Consider the following 27,288-nt stretch of genomic DNA (forward strand, 5'->3'; position numbering starts at 1 on the left):
TTTGTGACATCATATTGCGATATGTAATATTGAAGTGTCCCTCTCACCTCAAAATATCTTTTGCCAGTGTCCAACAGGATCTTACTGAAAAGCTCAACATCCTTCTCCTCCATCAGTTTATCAGAGTACACACGAGAACACTCATGCAGCCAGAGGTGCACCAGCTCGATGGGGTATCGCACTGTCTCAGGCTGGGCAAAAAGAATCCCCTACACACACACACACACACAATACATTACTCCAAATCTCTCCTTGTCTGTATATATAAAGTCTCTCAATTACAGTTTGTCCAGAATGCAGCCGCTAGCAGGAAAAAGGAGAAAAATATTGCCCTGATTTTCCCTTCTCACTATGCTCACTATGCATTTCTATACCCATTTTTATTATTTAATTTTAACTTCAAGGAAAATAGAACTATGCTAAATGTTCTTTTTTTAAGAAAACATAATTTTGAAAGGTATTTATTTAGCACGGATTCTCCAATGTGTCATATCACATCGAACCAGTGACTACACTTCCCATCCTGCACTGCGGCCTACAAACATGGCCGTCATGGACCGCAATTCCCAGAACACACCTTCATTCTAATCACGCACTCCTACATCTACTATACACTCACAATCACACCACACATATAAGAGACTGTTCAAACGCTTAGTCTTTGCGAAGGGCAAAGAGACGGAGTTTACGATTCCGTCTCTTTGCCTTGCCCTGTTTGTGCTGTTCGCCTGATCGCCTGACCTCTGCATGTTCATAATTATTGTCTTCTGCCTTATCCTTTGGACTTCTTGTTGTTTGATTAAACTGCCATACCTGCACTTGCTTCCGTGTCAGTCTCCATTGCATGACCCAATGGAAATAAAATGTCCTATGGAGATTATTTTATAGTCACTCTAGTCCCTGTTCCATTCCTTCTGTCTTTTATTGATACCCACTGTGCACACACACCTCTGAAGTACATAAAGAGATTTTGGGTGTCCTAAAAATATACATTTAAATATGGATACGATTTAATACATTTTAATACAAAAAACAACAACAGTAAGTCTAAATACAGGATGCACATATAAGCAAGTTCTCTTACACAAACACACACACACACACACCTGGAAGATGTTGGAGATGTCCCTTAGGTTGAAGATGTAGTGAAAGCGGATGGCAGTAGGCAGGAAGTTCTGAGTCATTTTCTGGTGAAGGCAGATGGAGGCCTGGACGAGCGCGCCCACCGAGCGGCTCACTCCGTAGCTGAAGCCCCCCTGCTGGAAGTGACCAGACAGAATGCTGCTGTAGATAGTACTCAGAGCCTCGGCACCTGGGAAATGTACTGCAAAAACCGAGAAATGCCTCTATATGGAGGGTGGGAGGGGGTGGGAAGAAATGTAGAGAAAGAGAGAAACAATTGTTACAGCGCTCTTTAAACAGAACACTTTCTTTTTTAAAATAAGAAAGAAAACACTCGGGGTGTGCTGTTCAGCAAATGTAGCTCCTATGGGTGTTACCTGTAGCCGAGGGTTGACGGAGAAGCTTCCACCTGTTGGGTTCATACAGGTGATGTACTGACAATTATGAATCTCCTTCAGCAACAGTCTCTGGCGATCATACCTGAAAACACACAGCAAAGTAATCTTGATTATTATTTACGACAGATCAAACCTCCATTACTGATGAATACCTTTAGGGATTGCACTCATTCTTGTTATGTATCATGTAAAAAAAACTAAAACATATCTTTAACCCTGAATGTAACCATCTAGACAAAAAAGATTATTTATAGTACTGTTTATATATTCATATGTAAATAATCCATCCATCCACCCATCTTCTATACCGCTTATCCTTTTCAGGGTCACGGGGAACCTGGAGCCTATCCCAGGGAGCATGGGGCACAAGGCGGGGTACACCCTGGACAGGGTGCCAATCCATTGCAGGGCACAATCACATACACATTCACACACCCATTCATACACTACGGTCCCTTTGGACATGCCAATCAGCCTACCATGCATGTCTCTGGACTGGGGGAGGAAACCGGAGTACCCGGAGGAAACCCCCGCAGCACGGGGAGAACATGCAAACTCCACACACACAGGGCCATGGCGGGAATCGAACCCCAGAAGTTGAACCTGGAGGTGTGAGGCGCACGTGCTAACCACTAAACCACCGCGCGCCCATAATTTAAATTAAAACATCAATGCATTAAATGAAAGCATTAAAGCTTTTTGCATGCGCACAGACACACACACACACACAGACACACACACACAGACATACACACCAATGAGAGTAATCCAGGTGTTGTCTGATGAGTGTGTGTGGCTGAACTGTTCCGTAGGCGTCCACCTCCGGCATGTTTAGATCATCAATAAAGTAGATCAGCTTCTTAGTGCCGGGAGGAGCAAAGTTCCTTCCTGCCCTCTTCTCCAGAGGCTTTTCCAAAACACCTGCCCCATGACACAGAATACACCAAGCTGGGTGTTACATACACAATTGCTGTTTTTTTTTTTTTTTATGTGCACACGTGTGTGTGTGTGTGCATGCAAAAAGCTTTAATGCTTTAATTTAATGCATTAATATTTTAATTTAAATTTGTCCAGTGTGTATGGTAGAAGACTAGCAGGTGCTTGTGTCTCTGCTTACGTTGCAGCATGGCTGACGTGGTGTAATAATTAAAGGGTACTTTGGCCACCATGTACTCATCCCTGTGTTTGGAGATGGTGTCCCATACGAGGACGGTCTTGCCCACACCTGCGTTCCCCACCAGCATCACCGGCTTGCCTTTCTCCAAGAGGAGCTCCACAAAGTACGCCAGGCAGGTCGTCTCCGCCGAGTGAACCAGCACCATCTGAGCGCACGCAAACACGCTCACGTTAGCTCAAGACTACAGAGTGAAATGTATCCACATGTATTTTACTGTTCAGATTCATTGAGCAAAGCCACTGATCCTGACAGCCACTTACTGTTTATCATGTCACGCTGAAACGAAGTGCTTCATACCCAGCAAAGACCACACACCAGACTGGCAGTATTGAGAGCTTTGCCATGTAGTTATGACTTACTGTGTGTGTATATGTGGGTAATACCTGCAGTGGGACATCAGGCTCCAGCTCATACGGAGGTGTGCGATCGCTCCAGGGAGTGAATTTCTTCGTGTTGGGGTCGACGTAGTAATCAAATACAGTTCCCTGAGAAGGGAACTTCACCGCCCGCATCTCCTTATTCCACCAACGGCTGAACTCTCCACGATAATCTCTAAGCTAAGAGACAGAGATGGAGAAAAAAGGGGAAAAAAAAAGAGAGAGAGACGGGGGTGGGAGGGGGCGTGCGTTTGTGTGTGTGTGTGAAATGTAGAGACATTTTTCAATTAAAATGTACCAATTTTTTAAACCTTATCTCAAAGAAGCAGACAAATGAAAGTGGTAAAAACCACATTATTAGGCTACATGACATTATTGAATGATGAAAAGATCATCAGACTCACACTAAAACAGTATTCTATTGGGCAAATAGTGCTCTATATACGGTATGCGGTCAAAAAGAAACTGTTACACCTGATGTAGTGAGCATATATAGTTTGCCCAACTATCAGCAATTCCTGTGTGAAATAGGTTGAAGATGGCAGATGTTTAGGTGAACAAAATTTTTCTAAAACAACGAAGTGCGTCACAAGAGTATGATACTGCCTCACCTTAATAAATAGTATAATCTTTCCAGTATGAAATTACAGGCTATATAAAATTCATTTATTATCAATACAATTATCCCTTTATGATAAAATGCTCTATATTTCGGAGGGATAAAATGGACAGATGCGTGAATTCAAATCGTCATGCAATTTTAAAAGACATTTGACAGCTTCACCCTGATTTATTGTTCATGAGAAACACTTGTCTCTCAATTAAAAAGCATTTATGCATAAGCCTATTTAAAAGTATTTTTACGATAACGTTTTTGGACATTTGGACACAAAAAAATATTTCTTTCCTCATCAGTAAGAACTAGTTGCATTATACAAACAAATACAGGTCCATTCCAAAAGAAATGGTTCAATACGTGTCAATCAGGCTCGTTCTACCTGCAAACAGGCATCAAATGGTAAGCTCGCGTTCATGAGACATTCCTACAAATTCAGACTAATGGCTGGTTGGATGAACGGTTGGATTCTCTTTGATTTCATAAATGGGAATGAACATTTATGCTACTCCTAACGCTTTGACTTTTCATGCTCACGTGGTCCTGAAAGAGAGCTCCTCCAAATGCCCACACACAGGCGAACACAAAGTAGATCTCATAGAGTTCCCGAGGAGAGTCGGCGGGAGTGTTCTCATCCGTTAACAAGCAGTCCAGCAGGCAACACAGTGTCTGTGGTGCACATAGAAACACACACACACACACACACACACAAATATCTGATTTTGCTTCTATTCTAATGTAAAGGAATATGTAAATAAATGGTGAATAGTTTCGCTGTACCTCCACCATGCTTGTCTCAGGTAAAGGTGTGATGGTCTTTAAGTTGCACCTGACCTGCTCTAAACAGTAGGGCACATACTTATCAAACAAAATGGTCAGATTCGCACGCTCTGATTGGGCCTGGCGCGTGTCAATCCAACTCGTCACATAGCTGAAAGACAAAGGGAACGTTTAACTGAGAGCCTGCGATGCATATGTAGTGATACGTGTGACTACAAATGATATTGTTGTTCATTCCAAGCGATACACTATCTGTGCTGTGGGAGGGGTTCAAAATGCCTTCGATTATGCCTGGTTTAGGACTTGGGAAGTGGGCGGGGCTAACAGGGGTCACTCACGAGCTCCACCCGAGGTCCTGTGGGTTGACATAAAGGATTCCTGCTCGGGATACAGTTGCAGGGGTGGCAGCCTTCAGATGACTGATCTCAAACAGCAGACGCATAGAGGGCGTTAGAGAGATGCGTTCATTACTGGCCAGGGTCAGCACCTAACACACACACACACACACACACACACACACACACAATACAATAAAAATATACAATTTGCCAATCAACTTGATATTTTATTTAATAAGTGCTAGCTATCTTTGAGGAGACCACACCTCCATGCCTCCCTTTTTTTTTTATATATATATAGTGACCTTGTTATCATCCATGACAGTGTTGAGTGATTCTATCCACATAGGATCGATGTCGCCGTCCAGCACGATCCACTTTGGGCCATCGTGGGATAAAGCAGACAGCTCTCTCATGGTCGACGAGAAGAGACCTAAAACACATGAAAGACATACACATGAGCGATGCAATACAAATGTTCCATACATGCATGTACAACACAACGTTCACGCGCTTACCATCTTTCCACTCCCGTGTAGCAGGATGCAGGAATCCGAAAAGCTCGTCCGTTGTCACGGCTTTCGGGTTCATGTCGCTCCACACGGGCTTGAGCTTCATGTTCGAGTAGGTTCTATGCAGCGTCTTCAGAATCTACATGCAGAGGTGCAAAGAGCATGACTCGCACCACGGCAGTCTGGATTGGAGCTTGCCTAAGAATTCTAAGTGTTTGTATACCTGGCTCTTTCCTGTTCCAGCTCCACCAACCACAAAGACAGAATGCCTCACAGCAAGCAGCTCTTCTAACTGAGTCACCTGTAGACAGCGGAGTGATCAGACTGAACAACTTCTCCACACACACACACACACACACACACACACACACACAAAGAGAGAATCTAATCTGGATAGGTACGAGAGTAAAACAACATGGTCAAGAGAAACCAGTGTTCTGTCAAGAACACTGAACTCATGTTTAGTTTTGAATTAGGAGCCTTTTTCATTTTTGACCTTGAGGATAAAGTTCTCCTCAGGTTGCAGCCGCAGCTCGCTGATTGCCTGACGGACGTGCTGCTCCAGCTGCAGGTCTCTCTTACGCGGAATATCCAACAGAGGAAACAAATCACTGATCAGACCCAGGAATATCGGCACGTCACTCGTGACAATCTTCGGCAGGTTGAAATCCCGTAAAGCGCGTATCAACACCTTAACAGCACATTATTAATGCGTTATATATTCAGGTGCGTTACAAATGTATTACAAATATCGTGTTATAGGGGACTGTAAGAGACCGGAGACAGGAAAACAAACAATTATTAACAAGTACTTAACGTGTACTGTAAGGGTCAGTGCTAGTATACAGGGAGAGCAAAATGATCTTATATTGTCCTTTTAGAGAGATTAATGGGTTAGAAAGTATGGACAAATGTTCCCATGAGCACCTGCTCTTCAGGACAACTCTTGTCTTCCCGTTTCAGCGACCCAGCAACAACCAGCACTGACTTTATCGCCCGTAGACCCCAGTCATAGTGATCCTGCAACACCAAAAGACCATATTTAAATGCAAATCCACTTCCTGCGTTGTTTCTTGTTTCCAGCTGTTAAAGATGGCTGCCGTTCAAAAAGCACTTTCTAAAAAAATTATTTTTTTTACATTTTTAATTTCTTTAAGCTCTGGAAAATAGCAGATTCGGCAGTTTTTAGTGAGTACCTGTTTAGAGAGCAGTTCTTTGCAGAGCGTGTACAGGCTGATGAACTTGCGTGCAAGCAGACGGGCGTCTATAAATCCCTCTGCCACCAGCATGATCTCACAGATCAACTCAAAATCAGGAATCACCATGGCGCATGGCCTAACACACACACACACACACACACACACACACACACACACACACACACAGACAGATATCACTTACTTGTTCGTTATTATACTGGAATGGTCGTGATTGGTTAATAGTTTGAGTTTTTCAAAGTGGGTGGAACCTGAAGAGCGCTTTCAGGTTCTCGGGCAGTTCTGCTCTACCAGCATATCCCGGGTTTAGAGTAATGAAGATCCCCACGGTTGGCCTCAGCTCAATCTCCTCCCCAAGGAAGTAAAACCTGATCAGCATCATGAATTGGAATAAAATCAGTGTGGACTGGGTAATGAGCAATGCAAAGAAATTTTCTCACGTACTGAATTAGTAGATTATTACTTGGGGGAAAAAAATAATCAATCAATCTGAAATGTGTCACGTTGCAGAAAAAAAAAACGATTTTGAATTTGCATTAATGTTATTAATGTAAAACAGAAGAAATTATTTTACTGTGCGCAGCAACACTATGAAATGTTGAAAATTTTTATTTATATTTATAGTTTGTTGTGTTATATTTTGACATACGTGACAGACTTTTGGAGTCAGAGTAAAATATAAAAATGATACAACGTGAAATGACATGTGCTGATATAACCTCTGCTTCTTGTTGCGAATAGCATCTTGGATGGTTTTGACCTGTACGGCGACCACAGACAAAACGTCCACAGAGATCCTGTTGAACTCGTCAAAGCAGCCCCAAACACCTGTCTGAGCCAGACCCTTATAGATATTACCTATGGACTAAGACAAAAGATAAAGAGATAAAAAAATAAATAAATAAAAAACACCTCATCTATATCTACATTTCCTCTAAGCAGATCGATTCAGTTCACATTCTGAATTTTATTCCTTACCTTGTAGTCCATTTGTTCTGAGCAGTTGAACACATAGACCATAATGCCGAGCGAGCGACCCAGGTCCTTGGTGGTCTCCGTCTTTCCTGTGCCAGCAGGGCCAGAGGGGGCGCCACTCATTGTGAGATGGAGAGACTGAGTCAGTGTGATGTAGCATCTGTGCATGACAATCAGATGATGGCAAAAAATAAACATGGAATGCTATAAATTTTGGAGGATTTATTCATTTTGGATCATTGCATGCCGATTGCTCCAAGACAACACGCTTCTTTATCTGAAAGTTCTTTTTTCTGATACTCTGGATTAACAGAGTGCCTGAACATAAGGTGAAAGATGAAACTTCATTTGAAAGCTTCATTATTTGGAATGAAACGCGGCAGATTTGAACACGATGTGCGAGTGCGTGTGTGACAGAGAGACAGAATGTAACTAACCGGTCAGTGAGTGGTGTTATAACCAGTCGGTTGGTGTTACCCAGGTATTCATAGGAGAACTGAAACTGGGCATCACATATGTTGACATAGCAGTGCTTTTGCTGTTCATCCCAGCGATGGCGTAACTGAGACAACCAGGCAAACCCCTGGCCGTTCGTCACCTAGGAGACAAGCAGCATGACTTCATACAAAACATTCCCCTAAATGATACTCAAAACCTTGGACTTAAAAGCATCTCTTTACTGGTAATGTTCAGACTGTGTGTTGTCTTCAAATGTTATTCCACAGAAACTTTACTTTTACTAGGAAAGTCGCAGAACACAGGATGTAAGGGAGCGCTGTCGTCATGGTTACCTTCTGAGAGATAAGCTTGGCCACCACATCACGAGCATGAACATCAATGGTACAAAGTGTCATGATCTTCTGGCGATCACCAGGGCTCAGCTCGCCTAGCAGCATGTTTATCAGAGAGTTCAGCTGGAGGATCTGCAATAGATGCATGCATACATACATATATACATACTTTAGTGACTGAGTTACTACATGATTGAGTGAGTGAGAGCACATGTAAGTAAATGAGTGACTGAGTAACTGAGTAACAGGAAGAGTGAGTGGGTCAATGAATGACGGCATAAGCGAGCGTTCACGCAAGTGAGTGAGTGAATGACTTAGTAAGTGAAACAATGACCTGTTTTTTATTGTAGTCTTTCAGCGCCGTCTCGAAACCCTCCTCCACCCTTTCAAAGGCAATTCCAACATCCATCGCCCACCAAATCTGACTACCCGTCAATGCCACCTGAAACACACACACACTGTAAAGTTGTGTCTGGATGGTCCACACCTCTTGCGTTGCATCCACACCAGAAAATATTGATGCATTAAATATTAAAACACACACCTGTGCAGGATAGTCAAAGAGCCACTGATCACGTGCTTTATCCTCATATGCTGCCACGGCTTCTGAGATCTCGTGCCTCACTGTGGAGCGCATGGCCAGCTCCAACCTACTCAGCCAACACTCGGCCTGAGATGGAGGACGAGAGAAAAATGCGATTTTAAAAAAGGACAACTCTTGTCCAGTGTCAATGATGATTTCCTCAAAGCATAGGTATAATGTGTGTATATATCTCAGATGTAATTGATAAATCTATGTATAATATGATATGTATAATTCACCATCCAGGGTAATCCTTGTGAATCACCCTTAAATCCTACCATCAGGGTGCAGGAACACAGTGGATAATGGTGTGATAATTCTACACTAACAGATTATATTTATCCATGTTAATTTCCCAACTCTTACTTAAGAATACATCAGTTTTCATACTAGCTTTATTCTATTGATAAAATGTGTAGAGTGTATAGAAGGTGTGTGTTACCTGTCCCTCACACACGCACGACTCAGAAAACGGCACATACTCCCCCTCTCTGCTGTACATCCCCACTGCAACCTCTACCCTTCCCTCCTCTTCTCCCTCATCTCTGAACTTCAGATCAGCCAGGTTATCAAAGAGCTTCAACAGGTGCCGTGTGACCTAAACACACACACACACACAGACATTTTATACATCCATACACACAAAGTACTTGTCAAACTATGTCTTTGTCCAATAGAGTGAGCAATGGAGTAAATGCTAATCCATGGTATCATGAGTTACCTGTCTGGGCTGTGTTCCCTTGGAAACAATCTCCAACAGATCAGCAGCGGAGACGAAGTAGAATCTCGGAAACGTCAGACGCTTTGTTTCCAAATACTCAGCCAGAGCTTTTTCACATACAGACAACCTGTAAAAAATTACATAAGAATTTAAAAAAGAAATTACATTTGCATTGAAAACTGAAACAAAACAAAATAATATCTCTGAGTACATTTAGAATCTCTGGGCTTTTTTTCCCAGTTTCTGCAGGATGTGTCTGTGCAATTGTATTTAATTTCTAGCGAAGTCTCTAATTTCTTTGTTGTTGCTGTTGTTTTAAAGCTTTGTGTAACACATACTCTAGTGTACCTTTGCTGCAGAGCCTCAAGTTTCTCAAGGTAGCCTGGCTGGTTCGTGACTTCAATCACATTTGCAGTTTCCACAACTTTCATCATCAACTCCTGTACACGCACATAAAGAACAGACACTACACGTTGCTGGGCAATAAAATACATAAGTGAAACAATGGAGCTTGTCCCTTACAATACTGTATCACAGATACAATACTGTATCTTGGGCAGCTACCTGGAAGTCGAGGTGGATGCCTTGAAAAAGCTCGGCATCGTGTGCCAGCTGGTTACGGATGTCCTCCGAGTTGGTGAAGATGCTCTGCAGGTGAGCCCAGGTGCGCTGCACTCCCAGCCAGGTACCAATCACTAGGTCTGCCAGCATCAGCCGCCGCTGCCAGCCGCTCACCTCCACCAGGAAGTACTCCACGTGCTTGCTCATCAGGATATTCTGAAGCTGCACCTGCGCACACACACACACACACACACACACACACACACACACACACACAGGTATACACTCATACATCATATCCATGCATCGCATAACCAATGCCAGATACCAGATTCAATATGATTTCCTGCTAAAAATTTTGCCTAAACCAAACTTTTGGCTTGGTGGACATTGACTGTCATATACATAGATTTTTGTTGTTGTTTTTTATTAAAAAAAATTTTTTTTTACACAGATCAGTTTTTAACCTTGTCAATTCATACTAGATCGAAGCAGATCTACACTAATACACCCATTTTGTAGACTGTTGATTAGATTTTCTGATTAGAATCAGAGTAGATTAGGGTTAGCAGGTACAGAATAACTCTGCACCTTGCTGTTTGAACAGAAAAAGGAGAAGCAGCAATTACATCATCACTATGAGAGTTTTATCCTATTATACCTTCATTTTTCCTATATTCCATATTTCCTATACTGTTGTGTCTGTGTTTCTGGCTTCCCCCTCATACCCGTCTGCTATGTTGTGTTAATCACCTGATTATCCTCCAGGGTCTCAATCAGGTTCTCGTCGGCTTTCAGTAGAGGAGTTCCAGTGCTGGTGTGAGTCTCGTACGACAGAGACATCGTAGACCACGTCTGTTTGATCTCAGCCAAAACCTACACACAAGTACAAACATGACGTTTGCTGTGTGTGAAACACAGTGCCATTCTGTGTGTCTGGTGCTGTCACTACCTTCTCGATGGCCATCTCTTTTACCGCTTTGTCCACAATGTTCTTCACTTCTTCTTCCACACGGTGCAGCTGAAGCTCCAGCAGATCACCCAGAGTGGTGTTCTCATCCATCATGAAGCTCACCTACACACAGGGAATAAGAGACAGAGAGAGAGAGAGAGAGAGAGAGAGAGAGAGAGAGAGAGAGAGAGAGAGAGAGCGAGAGAGAGAGAGAGAGAGAGAGAGAGAGAGAGAGAGAGAGCGAGAGAGAGAGAGAGAGAGCGAGAGAGAGAGAGAGAGCGCGAGAGAGAGAGAGAGAGAGAGAGAGAGAGCGAGAGAGCGCGAGAGAGAGAGAGAGAGAGAGAGAGAGAGAGAGAGAGAGAGAGAGAGAGAGAGAGAGAGAGAGAGAGCGAGAGAGAGAGAGAGAGAGGGAAAGAAGATGTAAAGCTGTAGCACTGCAGTTTCTGTTCACTGGAAACAAGAGGCCCAGACCTGTTCCAGCACGACAATGCCCCGTGAGCTCCATGAAGACATGGTGTGTTAAGGTTGGAGTGGAAGAACTCATGTTTCCTGTACAGAGTCCTGATCTCAACCCCACTGAACACCTTTGGGATGTTACGTTCCAGGTGTGTTTTGGTGTTTCGTTTCGTTGTATTTTTTGGTGTTTGTTTCTCTGCTTCAATCCATTTCACTCACGCCGCTATTACGCTCTCAGGTCTCTGATGATTGGATATGTCACCTGCCAATCATCATTAGGGTATCGTCTTCCACGCCCAATCCGCTGCCGTCAGGACGTTTAAAAACAACCAGGCATGCTTAGGTCAAGAGATGTGAAGTGTGCGTGTGGTTTTTGTTGTTGTTGTTGTTGTTATCCATACCCTTGGTTGTAATCATTGGTTTATTGAAATCTATTCTGTGAATGTATGAACTTACTACCCGTTATCGGTGGTACTGGTGCCTTATGCTGCTGTTTGATAAAACTTGATGTTTGTTTGTTTGTTTGGGAAAAGAGGGCAGGTAAGCAGGTCACGCTATATACATGGTGCACGTAGTTCTGTTTCATTCCTCCTGACCACCAGAGACGGTGCTACTGTAGTGGATGATCACAGCGGCAGCCAGATCAGTCAACTGATAACAACTTGCTTGTTTTCCGGATTGCTCGCCACTAATAAGTACAGGCTTTTTCCTTAGTATCGTGGCTACACGCTGTCGAGCTACGAGCCGCTTGCCGTGGAGCATGAGTTATTTCCTTCGGGTTTTTTCTCTCCACAGCGTGCCGCTTACCTCACGGTTCAATCCGCAAGAGTATTACCCATTTTTGCCTAGTTAGCAAACTGTGTTCCCATTGTTTCGTGTTATATATATTTTGTCTTGTACTTGTGCCTGTCGGTCCTAACCATGAGTGTTTACGAGGTGTATGAAGGCTGCCCTGTCACCCCTGTGGTCCCAGAGGTTGCAGATTCTGCCATATCTAGACGGTTGGTTGCTTTGCGCTCAGATGAGTGACCAGGCTGTGCACAATATCCAGCTGTTACTAGACCATGTTGCCAAGTTGGGTCCCTTGGTGAACAGGGCAAAGAGCTCGATGTCTCCCACGCAATCGATCGTGTTCATCAGGGTGACGATCGATTCATCCACAATGTGAGCCTCTCTGTCTCTGACGACAGATATACTGAATATTCTTGCCCAGTTTCATCTCTGGGCGTCTCTCCAGTATGGGATGTTATTGAGGCTGATAGGAATGCTGATGTCAGCCACCCTCTGTAATTCCTCTGGGACTGCTTCAGCTGCGGCCCCTGCAGGTGTGGAACAACAGCCTTCAGTTGGACCCATTCCGTCATCGTCAGATCGTAGTGAGTCACGGTTGTGTGGGTGTGCCCTCCGATGGTGGACTTCACCAGCCTTTTTGACAGCGGGCGTTCTGTTGGGGATTGTTACCTCTCGTTGGGAAGTGGTAACAACTGATGCATCCCTCAAGGGTTGGTGAGCAGTTTGGAACCTCAGGGGTGTCAGTGGCGAATGGTCAATGGATTGGACTATGGATCATATTAATCTGCAGGAGATGCGTGCAGTTTTTCTGGCCCTATGACATTTCCTCTTGGTGCTGACAGGCCGCCATGTGCTTGTGTGCTCAGACAACACTTCGATGGTTTTCAATCTGAATCATCAAGGGGGCACAAGTTTAGAGAGCTTGCTAAGGCTCACTCACAATATCCTCACTTGGTCACTCCCACGGTTTGCATCACTGCAGGCTGTTTATCTGCCAGGGATAGCCAGTCAGGCTGCAGATGCTCTGTCCAGAAATTGACTTCATCTGGGCAAGAGGAGTCTCCACCTGGATGTAGTTCAGGACATTTGGCAGGAATTTGGTGTGGCAGAAGTGGATCTATTTGCTTCAGAGAAATCACTGCCCATTGTGGTTTGCCCAGATGAAAACGTCCAGCCTGCTGGGGCAGGACACGCTGTCACACGAGTGGCCAGATTGTGTCCTGAATGCCTTTCCTCCAATTCCTCTGCTGTGGGAGACACTTCACAGGGTGCTTCTGATTGCACCACAGTGGCTGTCCAGACCACGGTTTCCCTTGCTTCTAACCTTGCTGAAGGACAGACCAAGGCAGCTTCCCCTAGGCGAGACCTATAGTCTCGCATTTGTCATCTGAACCGGCCCGCCTACAGTTAGGGATCTGGCCTCTGGAGTCAACTCCCTCTTAGCAGTCAGTTCACACTGTTCTCAACACAAGGTTTGCACTTCTACACAAGTGCTTTATGCCTGTCGATGGAAGTCTTTTTTTACATGGTGCGAGACTTGTGGGTTTGACCCTATACAATGTGTAGTCTCAGTAATTTTGAGTTTCCTACAAGGTCTTTTGGACAGTGGCAGGGCAGCCTCCACCTTAAACATTTTTGTGGCATCTCTGTGCACCATTCTCCTGTGGATGGCTTGTCATTGGACTCCCATAAATTGGTTTGCAGTTTCTTAAATGGTGCCAGTCGCCTCAATCCGGCTTGTTCTCCCTGTTCTCTGGTGTGGCGTTTGCCTCTGGTTTTGGAGTTCCTTTTCCCATCCCCCTTTGAAACATTGGAGGGGACAGGTCTTAGGTAGAAGTCATTGAGGTCAGCTTTTCTTCTGGTTGTGACATCTACAAAAAGGGCTGGTGAGCTTCACGCTCTGTCCATGAGTCAGTCATGCATTCTGGCCGAATCTAACATTCCTTCCTAAGGTGCTCCTGCATCAGTTCATTAATCAGTCCACTGAGCTGTGTTCCTTCCAGCTGCGGGACCTTGAGCAGCGTTCTCTGCTCCTGTGCCCAGTACAGGCCTTGAGGTGCTACATAGAGGCTACAGCACAGTTAAGACAGTCGGAACAGTTGCATGTCTATTATGGAGGTGTTAAGAAGATTGCCCCTCTGTCTAAATAGAAGCTGTCATGGTGGGTAGTTGAGGTTATTGCCTTAGCATATAAATAGGCCAAACAACCCATGCCCGTCATTTGCCATTCCACCAGGGCTGTTTCATCTTCATGGGCTGCCTGCAAGGGTGTCTCTCTTTGTGACATCTGAGCTGCAGCGACATAGTCCTCTCTCTGTACCTTCGTGAAATTCTATAATGTCAACATTGCTTCATCGTAGGATGCGAGTTCAGCTGTGCTTTGCCGGTGACCCCTGGTCTTTTCTGGTGAGTTACTCCTTATGACTTTTCTGGTATGAGTCATCCACTACGGCAGCACCGTCTCTGGTGGTGAAACACAATAGAACAGAACCCTAGTTACTGATGTAACCGTGGTTCTGTGAATTCTGGATGTGCGAGAAGACGCTCCGAGGTGGAGTACTGAGCTGCAGTGGCTTATATCACTGCCGCTCAGTTCATATCACCACATGACTTCGTTGGTATTTATTTACTTGACCTATCTGGCTGGCGCTGCGATCATCCACTACAGCAGCACCGTCTCTGGTGGTCATCCGGTATTCACAGAACCACGTAACCAGCATTTTGTATGCCTGTTAGGTAAAGAGTGTGCGCCACTCCCTGTACTTTTGTGCTTTCCATAGCTAGATAGAGTAGGTTAGTAGGGTGTCGTGTACGCCAAGAATTCGGGTATTCTTTTTTTGTTTTCTACATTTTGTTTTTGGTAGGCACGTTAGAGCAGTGGTTCTCAAGGGGGGGGCCGCATAAAAATTCTAGAACATAAATTTTTTTTAAAATTAATTTTACTTGTATGCAAGTCAGGATTGTCAACCTTTGCACTATGATGTACATAAAAATGTGAAACATTAATAACTTAAAACAATTATACACAGCACACTGAGACAGACACCAAACAGAGATATCCATTGATATACTAGTGTATTGTTAGCCACACACTGATAAAACATAAGGCTATTTAAAATGGATAAGCTTTTGAATAGAGGACATAGTCTCTTAGCTGAGAAAGTTAATACAAAGAGCCTAGCATGAAAAAAATGAAATTGTGAAAATTTGACGAATCTAGGGGGCCACAAAGGGATGCACACTACACAATTGGGGTCTCATGCTGAAAAAGTTCAAGCCCCAGCACAGCTGCCATTGTTGGGCCCTTGAGCAAGGCCCTTAACCCTCACTGCCCCAGGGGTGCTGTATCACGGCTGACCCTGTACTCTGAACCCAGCTTCCTAACATACTGAGGAATGCAAAGAAAAGAATTTCACTGTGCATATGTATATGTGATCAATAAAAACTCTAACATTATTAAGTCTACTAAATAATTAGACATGGTAGTTCAGACTGTAGTTCTTATTTGTTATCAGTCATCTCCTCTTGTAACCTTGTGTTACTGCACTATGAATGAGGCAGTTGTGGTAACGACATTTTGTGTAATATGTATATATGTGACGCTTCCACAGTGTTGCTGTAATCTTACCACAGTGTTCTGTGTAATGCTGCTGCAACAGTGCACGATTAAGATACTCTACCCTGGTTGTGTGCATGAGCTGCTGCCAGTGTCGCTCTCGAACTGCCGAGTTCTGCAGTTCATTAACAGCCCGAAGTGACGTCAGCAGGTTTTTAACGGTAGACTCTAGACCGGCGTAGACGTCCCACACACGCACCTCCTTATCTAGTGTCTTCATCTCCTGCACACATAACCCCAAACAGATTTATCTTCTGACCTCCTTATCTAAAGTATTCTTAATTAACTGACTCCGTCACAAATAGAGGGATTTAGAATCTGAAGTGTAGAAGAGAAATTTTACAAAGAAATGTGAAATTGTTGATATGGTGGGGTTTTCTGTGAGGATGTTAATTCATTTTTTTTTTTGAAGGAGTCTCATGTAAAGCTGTAGCTTTAGGACAGAAGTTTGAGGTACACTTTGAGGTTTCGTAACGTGACAAGCTGCATTTCTCTTTTTTTACCTTAACATCTAGACAGTGGCTCTAGTTCTAACAAGAACTAATTTGTTTCGCAGACATTCCACAACATTATGTAAATCTTAATGGATAAAAAGTATAATGTGTTGTTCTGTAATAAATAAATAAATGGTAGCGTTGGTGAAATGCTGTGGTATAAGGAGAATAAAATACTTCAGAACTTGTAATTTGGGGGGGGGGGGGGGGGGGGTGGACCTTGTGGTTGATTATTTTTCAACAACAACATTGTTGTCTGTTGTGGTTTTATTTTTTGCATCATGTACCGTATCCTCCAATAATATTGGCACACTTGGTAAATATGAGCAAAGAAGGCTGTGAAAAAGTGCCTTTATTGTTGAACCTTTTGATATTTTGTTTAAAAAAAAAAATCACAAAAACTGAAATCTAATGGATATCAAATAATTGCAAATGAAACACAGGTTTATCCAATGACTATATCTTTATTAAATATAGGTGTGTGACAATAATTGGCACCCTTTTAGTCAATACTTTGTGCTACCTCCCTTTGAGATTGAAGAATACATGGCAAGTGATCCGAGACCATTCCTCCAAACTCTCCAGAATCTCTCCAGATCCTTCAAATTTCGAGGTCCACGCTGGTGGACTCTCCTCTTCACTTCACCCCACAAGTTTTCTATGGGTTTCAGTCAGGGGACTGGGATGGCCATGGCAGGACCTTGATTTTGTGGTCAGTAAACCATTTTTGTGTTGATTCTGATGTATGTTTTGGATCATTGTCCCGCTGGAAGATCCAACCACGGTCCATTTTAAGCTTTCTGGCAGAGGAAGTCAGGTTTTCATTTAATATCTGTTAATATTTGATAAGGTCTATGATGCCATGTATCATAACAAAATGTCCAGGTCCTCTGACAGAAAAACAGCCCCAAAACATTAAAGAGTGACCACCATATTTAACCGTGGGCATGAGGTACTTTTCCATATGACTACCTCTCTGTGTGCACCAAAACTACCTCTGGTGTTTATTGCCAAAAAGCACTACTTTGGTTTCATCTGACCATAGAACCCGATCCTATTTGAAGGTCCAGTAGTGTCGGCAAACTGAAGATGCTCGAGTTTGTTTTTGGACGAGAGAAGAGGCTTTTTTTCTTGAAACCCTTCCACACAGCTTGTGGTGATGTAGATGACTTCGGATTGTAGTTTTGGAGACTTTCTGACCCCAAGACACAACTAACTTCTGCAATTCTCCAGCTGTGATCCTTGGAGATTTTCTGGCCTCTCGAAACATCCTCTTCACAGTGTGTTGAGACAATGTAGACACGCGTACAATTCCAGGCTGATTCATAATTTTTCCAGTTGACTGGAACTTCTTAATTATTGCCCTGATGGTGGAAATGGGCATTTTCAATGCTTGTGATATTTTCTTATAGCCACTTACCATTTTGTGAAACTCAACAACCTTTTGCCGCACATCACAGCTATATTCCTTGATCTTACCCATTGTTATGAATGACTAAAGGAATTTGACCTATGTGCTACCTCATGTTTATACCCCTGTGAAACAGGAAGTCATGGTTGAACAATTTCCTGTTCCTCGTCCTCCAGGTGTGCTAAAAAAAAAATTAAATATCAGTGGGAATATACTTCAAATAATATTTTTCTCATATGAATTCATAGGGGTGCCAATAATTGTTGCACACCTATTTTTAACAAAGATGTATTTTTTATAAACCTGCGTTGTTTGCAATTGTTTGATATCCACGAGAGCAGAGTATTTTTGTGATTTTTTTTTTTCTAACAAAAGGTTCAACAATAAAGACAAATTTTCACAGCCTTCTTTGCTCATATTTACCAAGGGTGCCAATATTATTGGAAGCCACTGTATCATTATTGGCTATGAGCAAATCATTAGTTGTTCAGAATTTTAAAATGAACAATCATGAACTACGTGTTCATGCAGTTGCTCATGTGTATGCATTTAAAAATCATTTCAGTTCCAAATAATCAGTGAGAGATATAAATTTCTCACAGAAACTTAAGCGTTATCATTTATCCAATGTGTTTATATGATGATTATAATGGTATTTAAATCCTATACTTGTTTGGAGAAAGAGAGAGAGAGCTTTTCAAGACTTAGTTGCACCTTAGCAAACCTCCTGAGCTCCATGTCCATCTGCTCCACGTTGATTTCTTTCCATGGTGTCTTCCTCCAGTCCAAGATACTGGACTACACGTCCCAGGATGATGCACACAGATCATGATTAAAAAGTTAGTTAAATCCAGGTCACTCCAAATAACATAAAATGAAAAGTCAGGAAGCAATGAGAGTAAAACTACATATGGTTCATTTTGTATTTATTATTTACAACATGTGCTCTACATGTTCACCCTTACGTTTTGCTCAACATATTCCCATTGGTTCTTGACTTTCCAGACATCCTATACTATGGATATTTCTGTTCTGGTCAGGACGTGATGAACCCAACGAATCAGATGGCTCTAAGCTAATCTAAAATATACTTTCTATCTATACTGCAGCAGAATAAACAAGATGGCTAGACATTACACCCATACGGGGATGTAAAAGTGCCGAGGAGTGTTAGTGACTTTGCATTACTTTGACAAAGATGACCATATCCCACACCGCTTTGAGGAGGATGATGTCAGATCGGCACTGGCGGAGCTGTCTGTAGTCCGGGAAGCCGACCTCGAACAGCTTGGCGGTTTCCTGCAGCTTGCACATCTCGTTTTCCAAATGAGCCACTGCACGATTGGTCTACACACACCACACGCAAAATGAGCGCTGTGATTTTTATTCGTTTGTTTAAGTGGGGGGGAAAAATATCACAAACCTGCATTATCATAGTTATTAAGATCTTTTAAGCCTGTTTGACTGGTTACTTGAATTGAGTGGGTTTAATGGAAGCCTCAAAAACAAGCAAGCGTACAAACAGTAACCTCTCAGTAGAAAGTTCAGGAATAAAATGTTCTACATCTCCAATGATTAGTCATAATACCTTTGTACACACTTAAATAGTGAGCCTAATATGTTAACAGTTGGATTAAGTTCATAAAATACATCTGTACTAAGGGGGTTATCCATGTCAGAAAATGTGAAAATGTTTAAGAAACCATGTCCTGTGTATTCACACACACACACACACACACAGAATAAGGAAAAACCTTGTCAATGAGTTTGTATGGTTCATCATTGTTGATGCTGAAGATGGGCTCCGTACGAAACTGCTCCCGAAACTCGTGCTGTTTAATCTGTGTCCGGAGTGAGACAGAGAGAAAACAGTCAGGTCTGAATCTGTCAAATTGATCGGAGTTCATAACAAACATTTGTTTAGTACCACTGAAGCAGTAAAGTAAACCTCAGATATGTATCGTGTCTTCTTACATTTTTTAGAGCTTCTAAGTAAAAAAATAAACATATATAAATGTAGGACATTTTTTTTATAGGACATTTTTCAGTGGATTTTCAGTTGGCGCACCGCCTTTGATAACACGACGGACCTCTTTTCACTGCTTTTCTACTTTGCACAAGTAAAGGTGGCAGACTTCCTTCACTATATATTCACTTCACTCGTGTGTCCTATAAATTCAACCATCAATCTCAAACAGTAAAATGAACCTACTGTTTAGGAATTTGTGCAAGTTGATGTCCATGAATAGTCTACATAAATTAGTTAAATACATCTGTGTGTTACAGTCACTGTTATACCATGGGTCTGTCTGAATACTCGATTCTGATTGGATGGAAGATGTGCGTTTAAAAAACGTATATACCACAGGTAGTTCCAGTCCAGTTTAATCACCGTTCTAAATTAATGTGCCTCCTATAAACAACTGTAACCATAGTAACATACAGTTAAACTCACAGTTACATTATCAGTAGAGATGCGGCACAGACATTTTAAAGTTTAAAAGAGTTTTAGATATGTAAGGGATAATCCACGGTTACTCTGTATGTGTTAATGTACTCTGCTTTGCATCGGGTGGTTCTTTACCTCCGGCTTTGCATTGTTTTCCACAAAAATCTACTCAGAAAATGAAATATGCACAGAAACACCAACTTCTATGATCAGAGGCATCTTAAACAGGTAAATTGGTCTTATCTTAATAAAAAACAAAAGAAAGTAAGAAAATGTATATATCTAACAATAACACTAGATTTTAACTTTGAATTTGGAGCATTCTTTGGAAAGACAGTGACCACTAAGCAAGAAATCTCAAAAAGCTTATTTTTTTCCTTTTATTTTCATTTAGGTGAACTAAACTTGTTTGAACGTTTCAGACAGAACAAAATAAAAACAAAAACACAACTTCTGGCCTACTTTTGTCCTCTTTTCTAAATTATTTTGTCCCTGCCACAGCTGAAACTATAAACTTTCAAGGCCAATTTGTCTGTGAAGTTAACATACATTGGGGGAAATAAGTACAGGACAAGTCAACATTTTTAATAAATCAGTATTAAATAAGTAATAAGAAGTATTCAATAAATTTCAGTTAGCGTGTTCAATACTTTTTTCCCGTGTCATTCCGCTTTATTACACATAACTTTATTTATGGACTTTAATGTTGTGAATTCTTTATATTTGCGGATTTCTTGAGTTAATACTGATGTCTGGTGAAAATTTCGTGTGAATAGCCTCATTGGAAATATATTTACTGAAAAAAATGACGCATTCAATACTTATTTCCCCCACTGTGTGCAAAATATGTATTATTAAATTAATGATTCAAATATACACAAATATCATTTTTTATGGCATTAAATTAGTACTTCTATGATGATCCTACGCACCTCGAAGCGGACACACTTCCTTCGGATGACGGCAACCTCGTTGGACTGCAGAGGTGCGACCTCGTGTTTTACAGTGAAGGCCACTTTCTTCAGATTCTTCCATTTTTCAGGCAGTTCCTGAAAACAGTGTGTGTGTCAGAAAGTATTTTAAATCAGGACAACATTATAGAACACAATATCCATCTCTGTGTGTGTGCGTGTGTGCACCTCCAGCAGGGCATAGACATGCTCCGGCAGCTGTTGGCTGTAGGTCTTCAGCAGATCTGAAGTAGATTTGAGAGGTTTGAACTGCTGCTCGGTGTTCTGCTGTCTGTCTCTGATCGCCATCAGGTGACTCATGATGTCCACCAGACCAGCGTAATCTCCATCCTTCACGTTCTTCCCTAAACCATGCTCGGCGTTCTCGATGAAGCTCGACAAGTCCTGCACACTAGAACAAATATGGAGACAATAATAAATAAGTTTAGCTCATTTCGCTGGAACGCTAGCGGTGCCAATCGGAACTGCATTTAAACTGTGTAAAATAATGCATCGTCGAAAATTCCAATGAATTCAATTTTTTATTGAAACAATTAGCTATACAAATGATTTAAGAATTATTTCAGCATAACATATTTCAAATTCAGCGCACCCCGTTTCAGATTAACCACTGCACAAAATCATCATCATCATCTTAAAACGGAACTTGCAAATTCATATTAGGGAATGCAAATTTGCTTTATTCAATTCAACTTTGGACTCATTGAAGATTACAAAATACAGCATACAATAAATCTGAAAACATTCTAGTGAGACAAAAATCATTGTATACATTTTAAATAACACGTTTAAACTTTTCTGTAAAAGTGCAGCACTATTAAAATGTCTTTTTAAAAACCATTCAAATGTTGTGGATATGATATTATGGCCACTTTGACCTTATGGAAGATCCTATTTTAATGAAGTCAATATACAAAATATTATTTTATATATATATATATATATATATATATATATATATATATATATAAATATAAATATATATATATATATATATATATATATATATATATATATATATATATATATATACATACATACATACATACATACATACACACACATACATTTATATATAAATTGTGTGTGTGTGTGTGTATATAAGTGTGTGTGTGTATATATATATATATATATATATATATATACACACACACACACACACACACACACACACACACATTTATAAATAAATTGCAGCACAAACAACTAAATACGTTAAGTGTTTATTTGATCTGTGTGTGCGCGTGTGTGTTACCTGTCGTTGACATGGTTGAGCAGATGCTCTTTGAACATCCAGCTCCACTTCTTGATGGTGTTCATGAGGGAGATTTTAAATGGTTTGATGTCGACCTGACACCAGCCGCAGAAAACTGTCTTCTCCTCCAACGCCTGCACCGCGTCATACAGACTCTCAAACTCGCTGATCTACACACACGCGCACACACACACACACACACACACACAGAAGGCAATAAGAAATGATTTCAGAACTGTTGTACATACACTAAAAGTGACTGTGTGTGTTTGAAATGGCTTCCATTTGGAAAAGACGTGCAATGCATATACAGTACTGGCAGGTTTTGAGGACAAACTTGTTTTAATTTGTTAATAACAGACACAGCAATAATATTGCATAATATATAATGTATAGCTGCTTCTTCTTTTTTTTTTTTAGTTTAATTTTCAGGGTTTTATTTTGAGATTAATATGACCAAATTGAATTGTCAGTACAAAGACAGCTTTCGATGCGTACTTGGAAATTTCAAATGGGTTTCCTGTGAGTAGTATGTCGTGCAATTTTGGAAACAGACGAATATATTTTCGCTTTGTTACTGAAAGCAGTGTGCAATTTTTTTATTTTTTTTTAAACAAATCTTACTTGCTCTTTGAAGTTGTCCAGTTTGGGCGGATTCTTGGTGAGCTCGTAATCAGCGTACAGCTCCACCTCCTCGGCCGAGAGGGCGTGGCCGTAGAGCAGGAACTGTCTCATAAACTCTGCCCTGTCTCCAGTCCACAGGTAGCGATAAGAGCTGAATGAGTTCTGAAACTCTTTCACCTTAGAAATGGCCGCTCGGGCACGGGTGTGAATCAGCTGAGCCAAGTCGCACAACTCTGGAACCCGAGTGATATCCACCTGCAGTATAACACACACACACACACACACACACACACACACACACACACACACATAGACACGTGTATATACATACATACATACATACATACATACATACATACATACATACATGTGTGTTTTTCATGCAAAGACTTGCATGTTCACCTGCAGCACAACACACACACCTCGTAGGTCTCTGCTTTTTTGTGCTTGGCAACTCTATTCATGTAGGAAGCCATTCTGAATATATCAGCCACCATCTTGTCAATGATGTGATAGAAGTTGCCTGTCTTGGAGAGGTCAAGCGAGGGGTGAAAGGTCATATCCGAGGTCAGGGTCAGCTGGACCTCGAACAGTGGTGCTATGCGCAGAGCAGAGTCTGTGTTATCGACTAGGTACTGTACAGAACAGCGCACAGCACTGCAGAATCCTCCCAGAACCATGCGGTCCACATGCTGTGTGTAAGCCTCCCATGACTCGGAGTCGACATCAGCGCCCAAGAGAACGGCGTTTTCCTGATACACAGAGAGAGAATGAAATATACAGACAAAATGGAGCCTTTAATCCTCCCCTCAGAATAATAATTTTTAAAAAAAGATGAGGATACAAAATGCAGAAAAGGAAATGAACCTGTACAAGTGTGTGTATTCTCTCTCCTGTTTCAGAGACGAGCCTGTACTGCTGTTTGAACTTTTCCTCCACATCTGCCATGTAGAGAAGGTCCCCGCGGAGACTGCTCCTGCGTGTAACACAAGCCGACTGGCTGAAAACTCCCATCAGTCCCTGTACAGTTTCCAGGTTCGCCTGGCTCTTCTGTACTCGCTCAGATATGCCGTGCACCAGATCACGTGTGCTAAGCACAAGGAAATCACATCACTCTTTATTATATGCTGGGAGAGCTATAGGGCATTCAGGAATTTGGACCCTTTATGAAAATTAATCTATAAAAATATAGCTGCAAGAAGCAATTATGGGGCCAAGCACCACAGAGGTGGTGCTAGAGGGTTTAAGTTAGCAACTGCAAATTTCCTATGGTAACATTTCAGACTGTCCCCTATATGTGTGCCAAATTTCACAACCTTCCTATGTACGCTTCTATGGGCTGCCATAGACTCTAGCAGAATAATAACACTAACGGTTAAAGTAGGTGCCTACGCCCCTGCGGTGTTTGGTCCCTAATACATGACTAAATATTTTGATACAATCTGACACAATATTTTTTTCCCCCAAATTTAAAAAGTATTAAAAACCAGCAACTAGTTTTTAAGGTATTTGTTGAAACCTCTCTCCTGGATATAATAGCGGCACTGATCTTTTTGCTGTAATTTCAACAAGGTTGACAAACACATGTAGAGCGATCTTGAACTGTTCTATGCAATCATTCTTTTGACATTTTTTTGGTCAGAGAAAACATAAGTTTGAGTCATTGTATGTAATGTATATTTTATACAATGATTTCTCTTGGGGGGTGCCAATAATTCTAAGCTCAAGAACAGAACGCTGATGTACGTAATTCTCGACATTCAATGGTTTGGATGTCAACACTGTGAAATAAACACACTTAGAAATAGATTACTATTTTTACTAGATTTTTTTTTATTATTATTATTATTCAAAGTAACCATGGTGACAGCTCTGCAGCCTCTTGGCGACTTCAGGAGAATTCTGTTTTTTTGTTTATAAAACAGAATATTACGAATTTTTTTTAAAAAGTGCATGAACACAGGAAATATTTAAGAGAAACAGCAGTAAAGAACAAAACATAATGACTCTACTGAATATGGTAGCATATTGTCATGTCACAGCAAACCAGTGACTACATTTCCCACCCTGAACAGCGGCCTACAAACATGGCCACCATGGACTACACTTCCCACACACACGTTCACCTTCTTCGGAATACTAATCACACACACACCTGTTTCCAATCTCACACATACTCACACCCCAGTACATGAGACTGCTCGATCACTATGACTTTGCGTATTGAGTTTAACTCACTTACCAAGTGGTTGTCCTTTGTTCTCATTTCGGTTCATGATCTCTGACCTCGTTGATCGTTTCTCGCCGCTGATTATTGCCTCGCCCTATTTATGCCTGTTTCCCGATCGCCTGCCTTTTTTGCATGTTTTTGGATCACGCTTTGGATTACTGATTTGGATTTGTCTACCTTCGTCTCCTTTAATAAAACCGTTTTGCATCTGTCCTAATCTCCATTACGTGAGTAGCGTGACATATATGGTATACAACCTTTTGATGTAATCCCAGAGCTCCTCCTGACTCCACCTAAGGTCCTTGAGGGCGGGGCTTAGAGTGCATCTCACTGCCTCCATCTCTGTTTCCACCAATCGCAGCTCAACATCCAGAATAGTGCTGTGGAGCTTATTGTACCACTGTGTGACCTGAGAGAGTGTGGTAGTGTACTACACAGGTACACACACACACGTTGCAAAGGTGAAAAAAGGTGGACACTAGCATTTATGATGAGCACAGAACAATACAGTGATGCTGATGTGCACAAACACGACACACACACTTCATTGTGACCTCACCATGCAGAGTGTCTCTTGTTTGGAGTAGAGGTGCAGTGCAGCTTTGGGTATGTCATGATTCCTCAGGAGCCCAAGATACTTCACCTCTTTCAACACCGCAGTCAACTAACATGAACACACACACATACACAAAGAACAAGGGAGTGGATATAAAACCATAAAACAAGAAAGAAACTGAAAAAGCACACGTGTGTGTTTTGATGTCTATTTTTCTTACCGCAGGGTTAAAGTTGACATGGTACAGCCCACTCTCCTCATCCAGCGAGAGCAGCGGTTCATTCATGTGTGTGTGGCAGAGTTCATCCAATCCCACACACCAGGTAGTGAACGCTTCTTCATCCAGCTGATCGAGGACTTCTAAGACACACTCACATGCTCGCAACACCTGTTCCGCCTCAGGACTGTCTAACGGCCTGACACACACACACACACACACACACACACACACACAGTATCTAGCTGATATAAATATATCATACTTTCCTTAAGAATCTGACAAAGAATACACTGTAGGAAAATGAATTAGTAATGGAGCGTGTGTGAGAGAAAAACATACATGTGTGTGAGGTGGTTAAGGTTGCTGCGGTTGCTCAGAATTCTCTCTCTGAGTTCTTGTGACCATTTCAGGTTTCCAGCTACAGGTGGCATGTTTTTACTGAGAACTGGGCAGCCATTTTGCATCTGCATTAAAAAAAAAAAAAAAACACTCAAATTAACCCAATCCAAATGTACCAACAAGGTTGAAAATGTCATATATTCCTATTGTTGTGGAGAAGTTTGGTGCTCAAAAAGATCTAAGAAACACACACACACACACACACACACACACACACACACTTACCCTCTCTCTGTGGGTGTCTAGTATATGCTGGCAGATATTGACCTCCTCCTGAAACATAGTCAGAAGGAGGGAATAGTTTGGTGCAAACAGCTGGTGAACCCTCGGCCTCTCCAACAGAGTGCCAAAGATCTGCAGTAACTACACACACACGCACACACACACACACACACGCACACACACACACACACACACACACACACACCATTAATTCAGTGTTCCATTTTCTTAACAACAAGCAGAACTCCATATATATCACACTGCTAATACAACTATGAGTGTGTGTGTTGCCTTGAAGGCTGACTCTAGGCTGGAAGAGTGTTGGAAGGCCAGGCTCAACACTGTCCCCAGTCGCTGGTCAAAGTCATGATTCTGTTCCACGATGCGACTGTAGTCTCTCACAAACTCCTACAAAAGCATGTAGTGTATAGCAGATTTTCCTTTAGCATTAATACGTCAGCTTCAGTGGTGGT

General features: G+C 41.9%; 1 protein-coding gene across 1 annotated transcript in view; it reads right to left on the minus strand.

The window, feature by feature from the left end:
* The window catches only part of dnah9l (dynein, axonemal, heavy polypeptide 9 like), a 61,133-nt gene that overhangs the window by 27,421 nt on the left and 6,424 nt on the right, over window positions 1–27,288 (minus strand). The window contains exons 9-52 of the mRNA XM_053684065.1: window positions 27,107–27,223; window positions 26,819–26,956; window positions 26,534–26,658; window positions 26,195–26,390; window positions 25,978–26,082; window positions 25,676–25,848; window positions 24,056–24,278; window positions 23,611–23,940; window positions 23,189–23,443; window positions 22,565–22,734; window positions 21,478–21,700; window positions 21,271–21,387; window positions 19,644–19,730; window positions 19,078–19,236; window positions 18,604–18,687; window positions 16,049–16,207; window positions 11,121–11,243; window positions 10,922–11,044; window positions 10,172–10,396; window positions 9,956–10,047; window positions 9,608–9,734; window positions 9,329–9,484; window positions 8,848–8,973; window positions 8,638–8,745; window positions 8,304–8,435; window positions 7,950–8,110; window positions 7,516–7,672; window positions 7,257–7,402; window positions 6,789–6,905; window positions 6,517–6,655; window positions 6,248–6,340; window positions 5,817–6,011; window positions 5,544–5,621; window positions 5,327–5,459; window positions 5,114–5,241; window positions 4,809–4,957; window positions 4,471–4,621; window positions 4,228–4,359; window positions 3,081–3,254; window positions 2,638–2,842; window positions 2,276–2,441; window positions 1,500–1,602; window positions 1,107–1,346; window positions 48–209 (exon numbers count right to left, since the gene is read on the minus strand). Of these exons, the coding sequence (XP_053540040.1) occupies window positions 48–209; window positions 1,107–1,346; window positions 1,500–1,602; window positions 2,276–2,441; window positions 2,638–2,842; window positions 3,081–3,254; window positions 4,228–4,359; window positions 4,471–4,621; window positions 4,809–4,957; window positions 5,114–5,241; window positions 5,327–5,459; window positions 5,544–5,621; window positions 5,817–6,011; window positions 6,248–6,340; window positions 6,517–6,655; window positions 6,789–6,905; window positions 7,257–7,402; window positions 7,516–7,672; window positions 7,950–8,110; window positions 8,304–8,435; window positions 8,638–8,745; window positions 8,848–8,973; window positions 9,329–9,484; window positions 9,608–9,734; window positions 9,956–10,047; window positions 10,172–10,396; window positions 10,922–11,044; window positions 11,121–11,243; window positions 16,049–16,207; window positions 18,604–18,687; window positions 19,078–19,236; window positions 19,644–19,730; window positions 21,271–21,387; window positions 21,478–21,700; window positions 22,565–22,734; window positions 23,189–23,443; window positions 23,611–23,940; window positions 24,056–24,278; window positions 25,676–25,848; window positions 25,978–26,082; window positions 26,195–26,390; window positions 26,534–26,658; window positions 26,819–26,956; window positions 27,107–27,223 (6,702 nt within the window). The remainder of the gene's footprint in view (window positions 1–47; window positions 210–1,106; window positions 1,347–1,499; window positions 1,603–2,275; window positions 2,442–2,637; window positions 2,843–3,080; window positions 3,255–4,227; window positions 4,360–4,470; window positions 4,622–4,808; window positions 4,958–5,113; window positions 5,242–5,326; window positions 5,460–5,543; window positions 5,622–5,816; window positions 6,012–6,247; window positions 6,341–6,516; window positions 6,656–6,788; window positions 6,906–7,256; window positions 7,403–7,515; window positions 7,673–7,949; window positions 8,111–8,303; window positions 8,436–8,637; window positions 8,746–8,847; window positions 8,974–9,328; window positions 9,485–9,607; window positions 9,735–9,955; window positions 10,048–10,171; window positions 10,397–10,921; window positions 11,045–11,120; window positions 11,244–16,048; window positions 16,208–18,603; window positions 18,688–19,077; window positions 19,237–19,643; window positions 19,731–21,270; window positions 21,388–21,477; window positions 21,701–22,564; window positions 22,735–23,188; window positions 23,444–23,610; window positions 23,941–24,055; window positions 24,279–25,675; window positions 25,849–25,977; window positions 26,083–26,194; window positions 26,391–26,533; window positions 26,659–26,818; window positions 26,957–27,106; window positions 27,224–27,288) is intronic.

Source organism: Ictalurus punctatus, chromosome 12, assembly GCF_001660625.3.
Source record: "Ictalurus punctatus breed USDA103 chromosome 12, Coco_2.0, whole genome shotgun sequence".
In the NCBI taxonomy this organism is placed as follows: domain Eukaryota; kingdom Metazoa; phylum Chordata; class Actinopteri; order Siluriformes; family Ictaluridae; genus Ictalurus; species Ictalurus punctatus.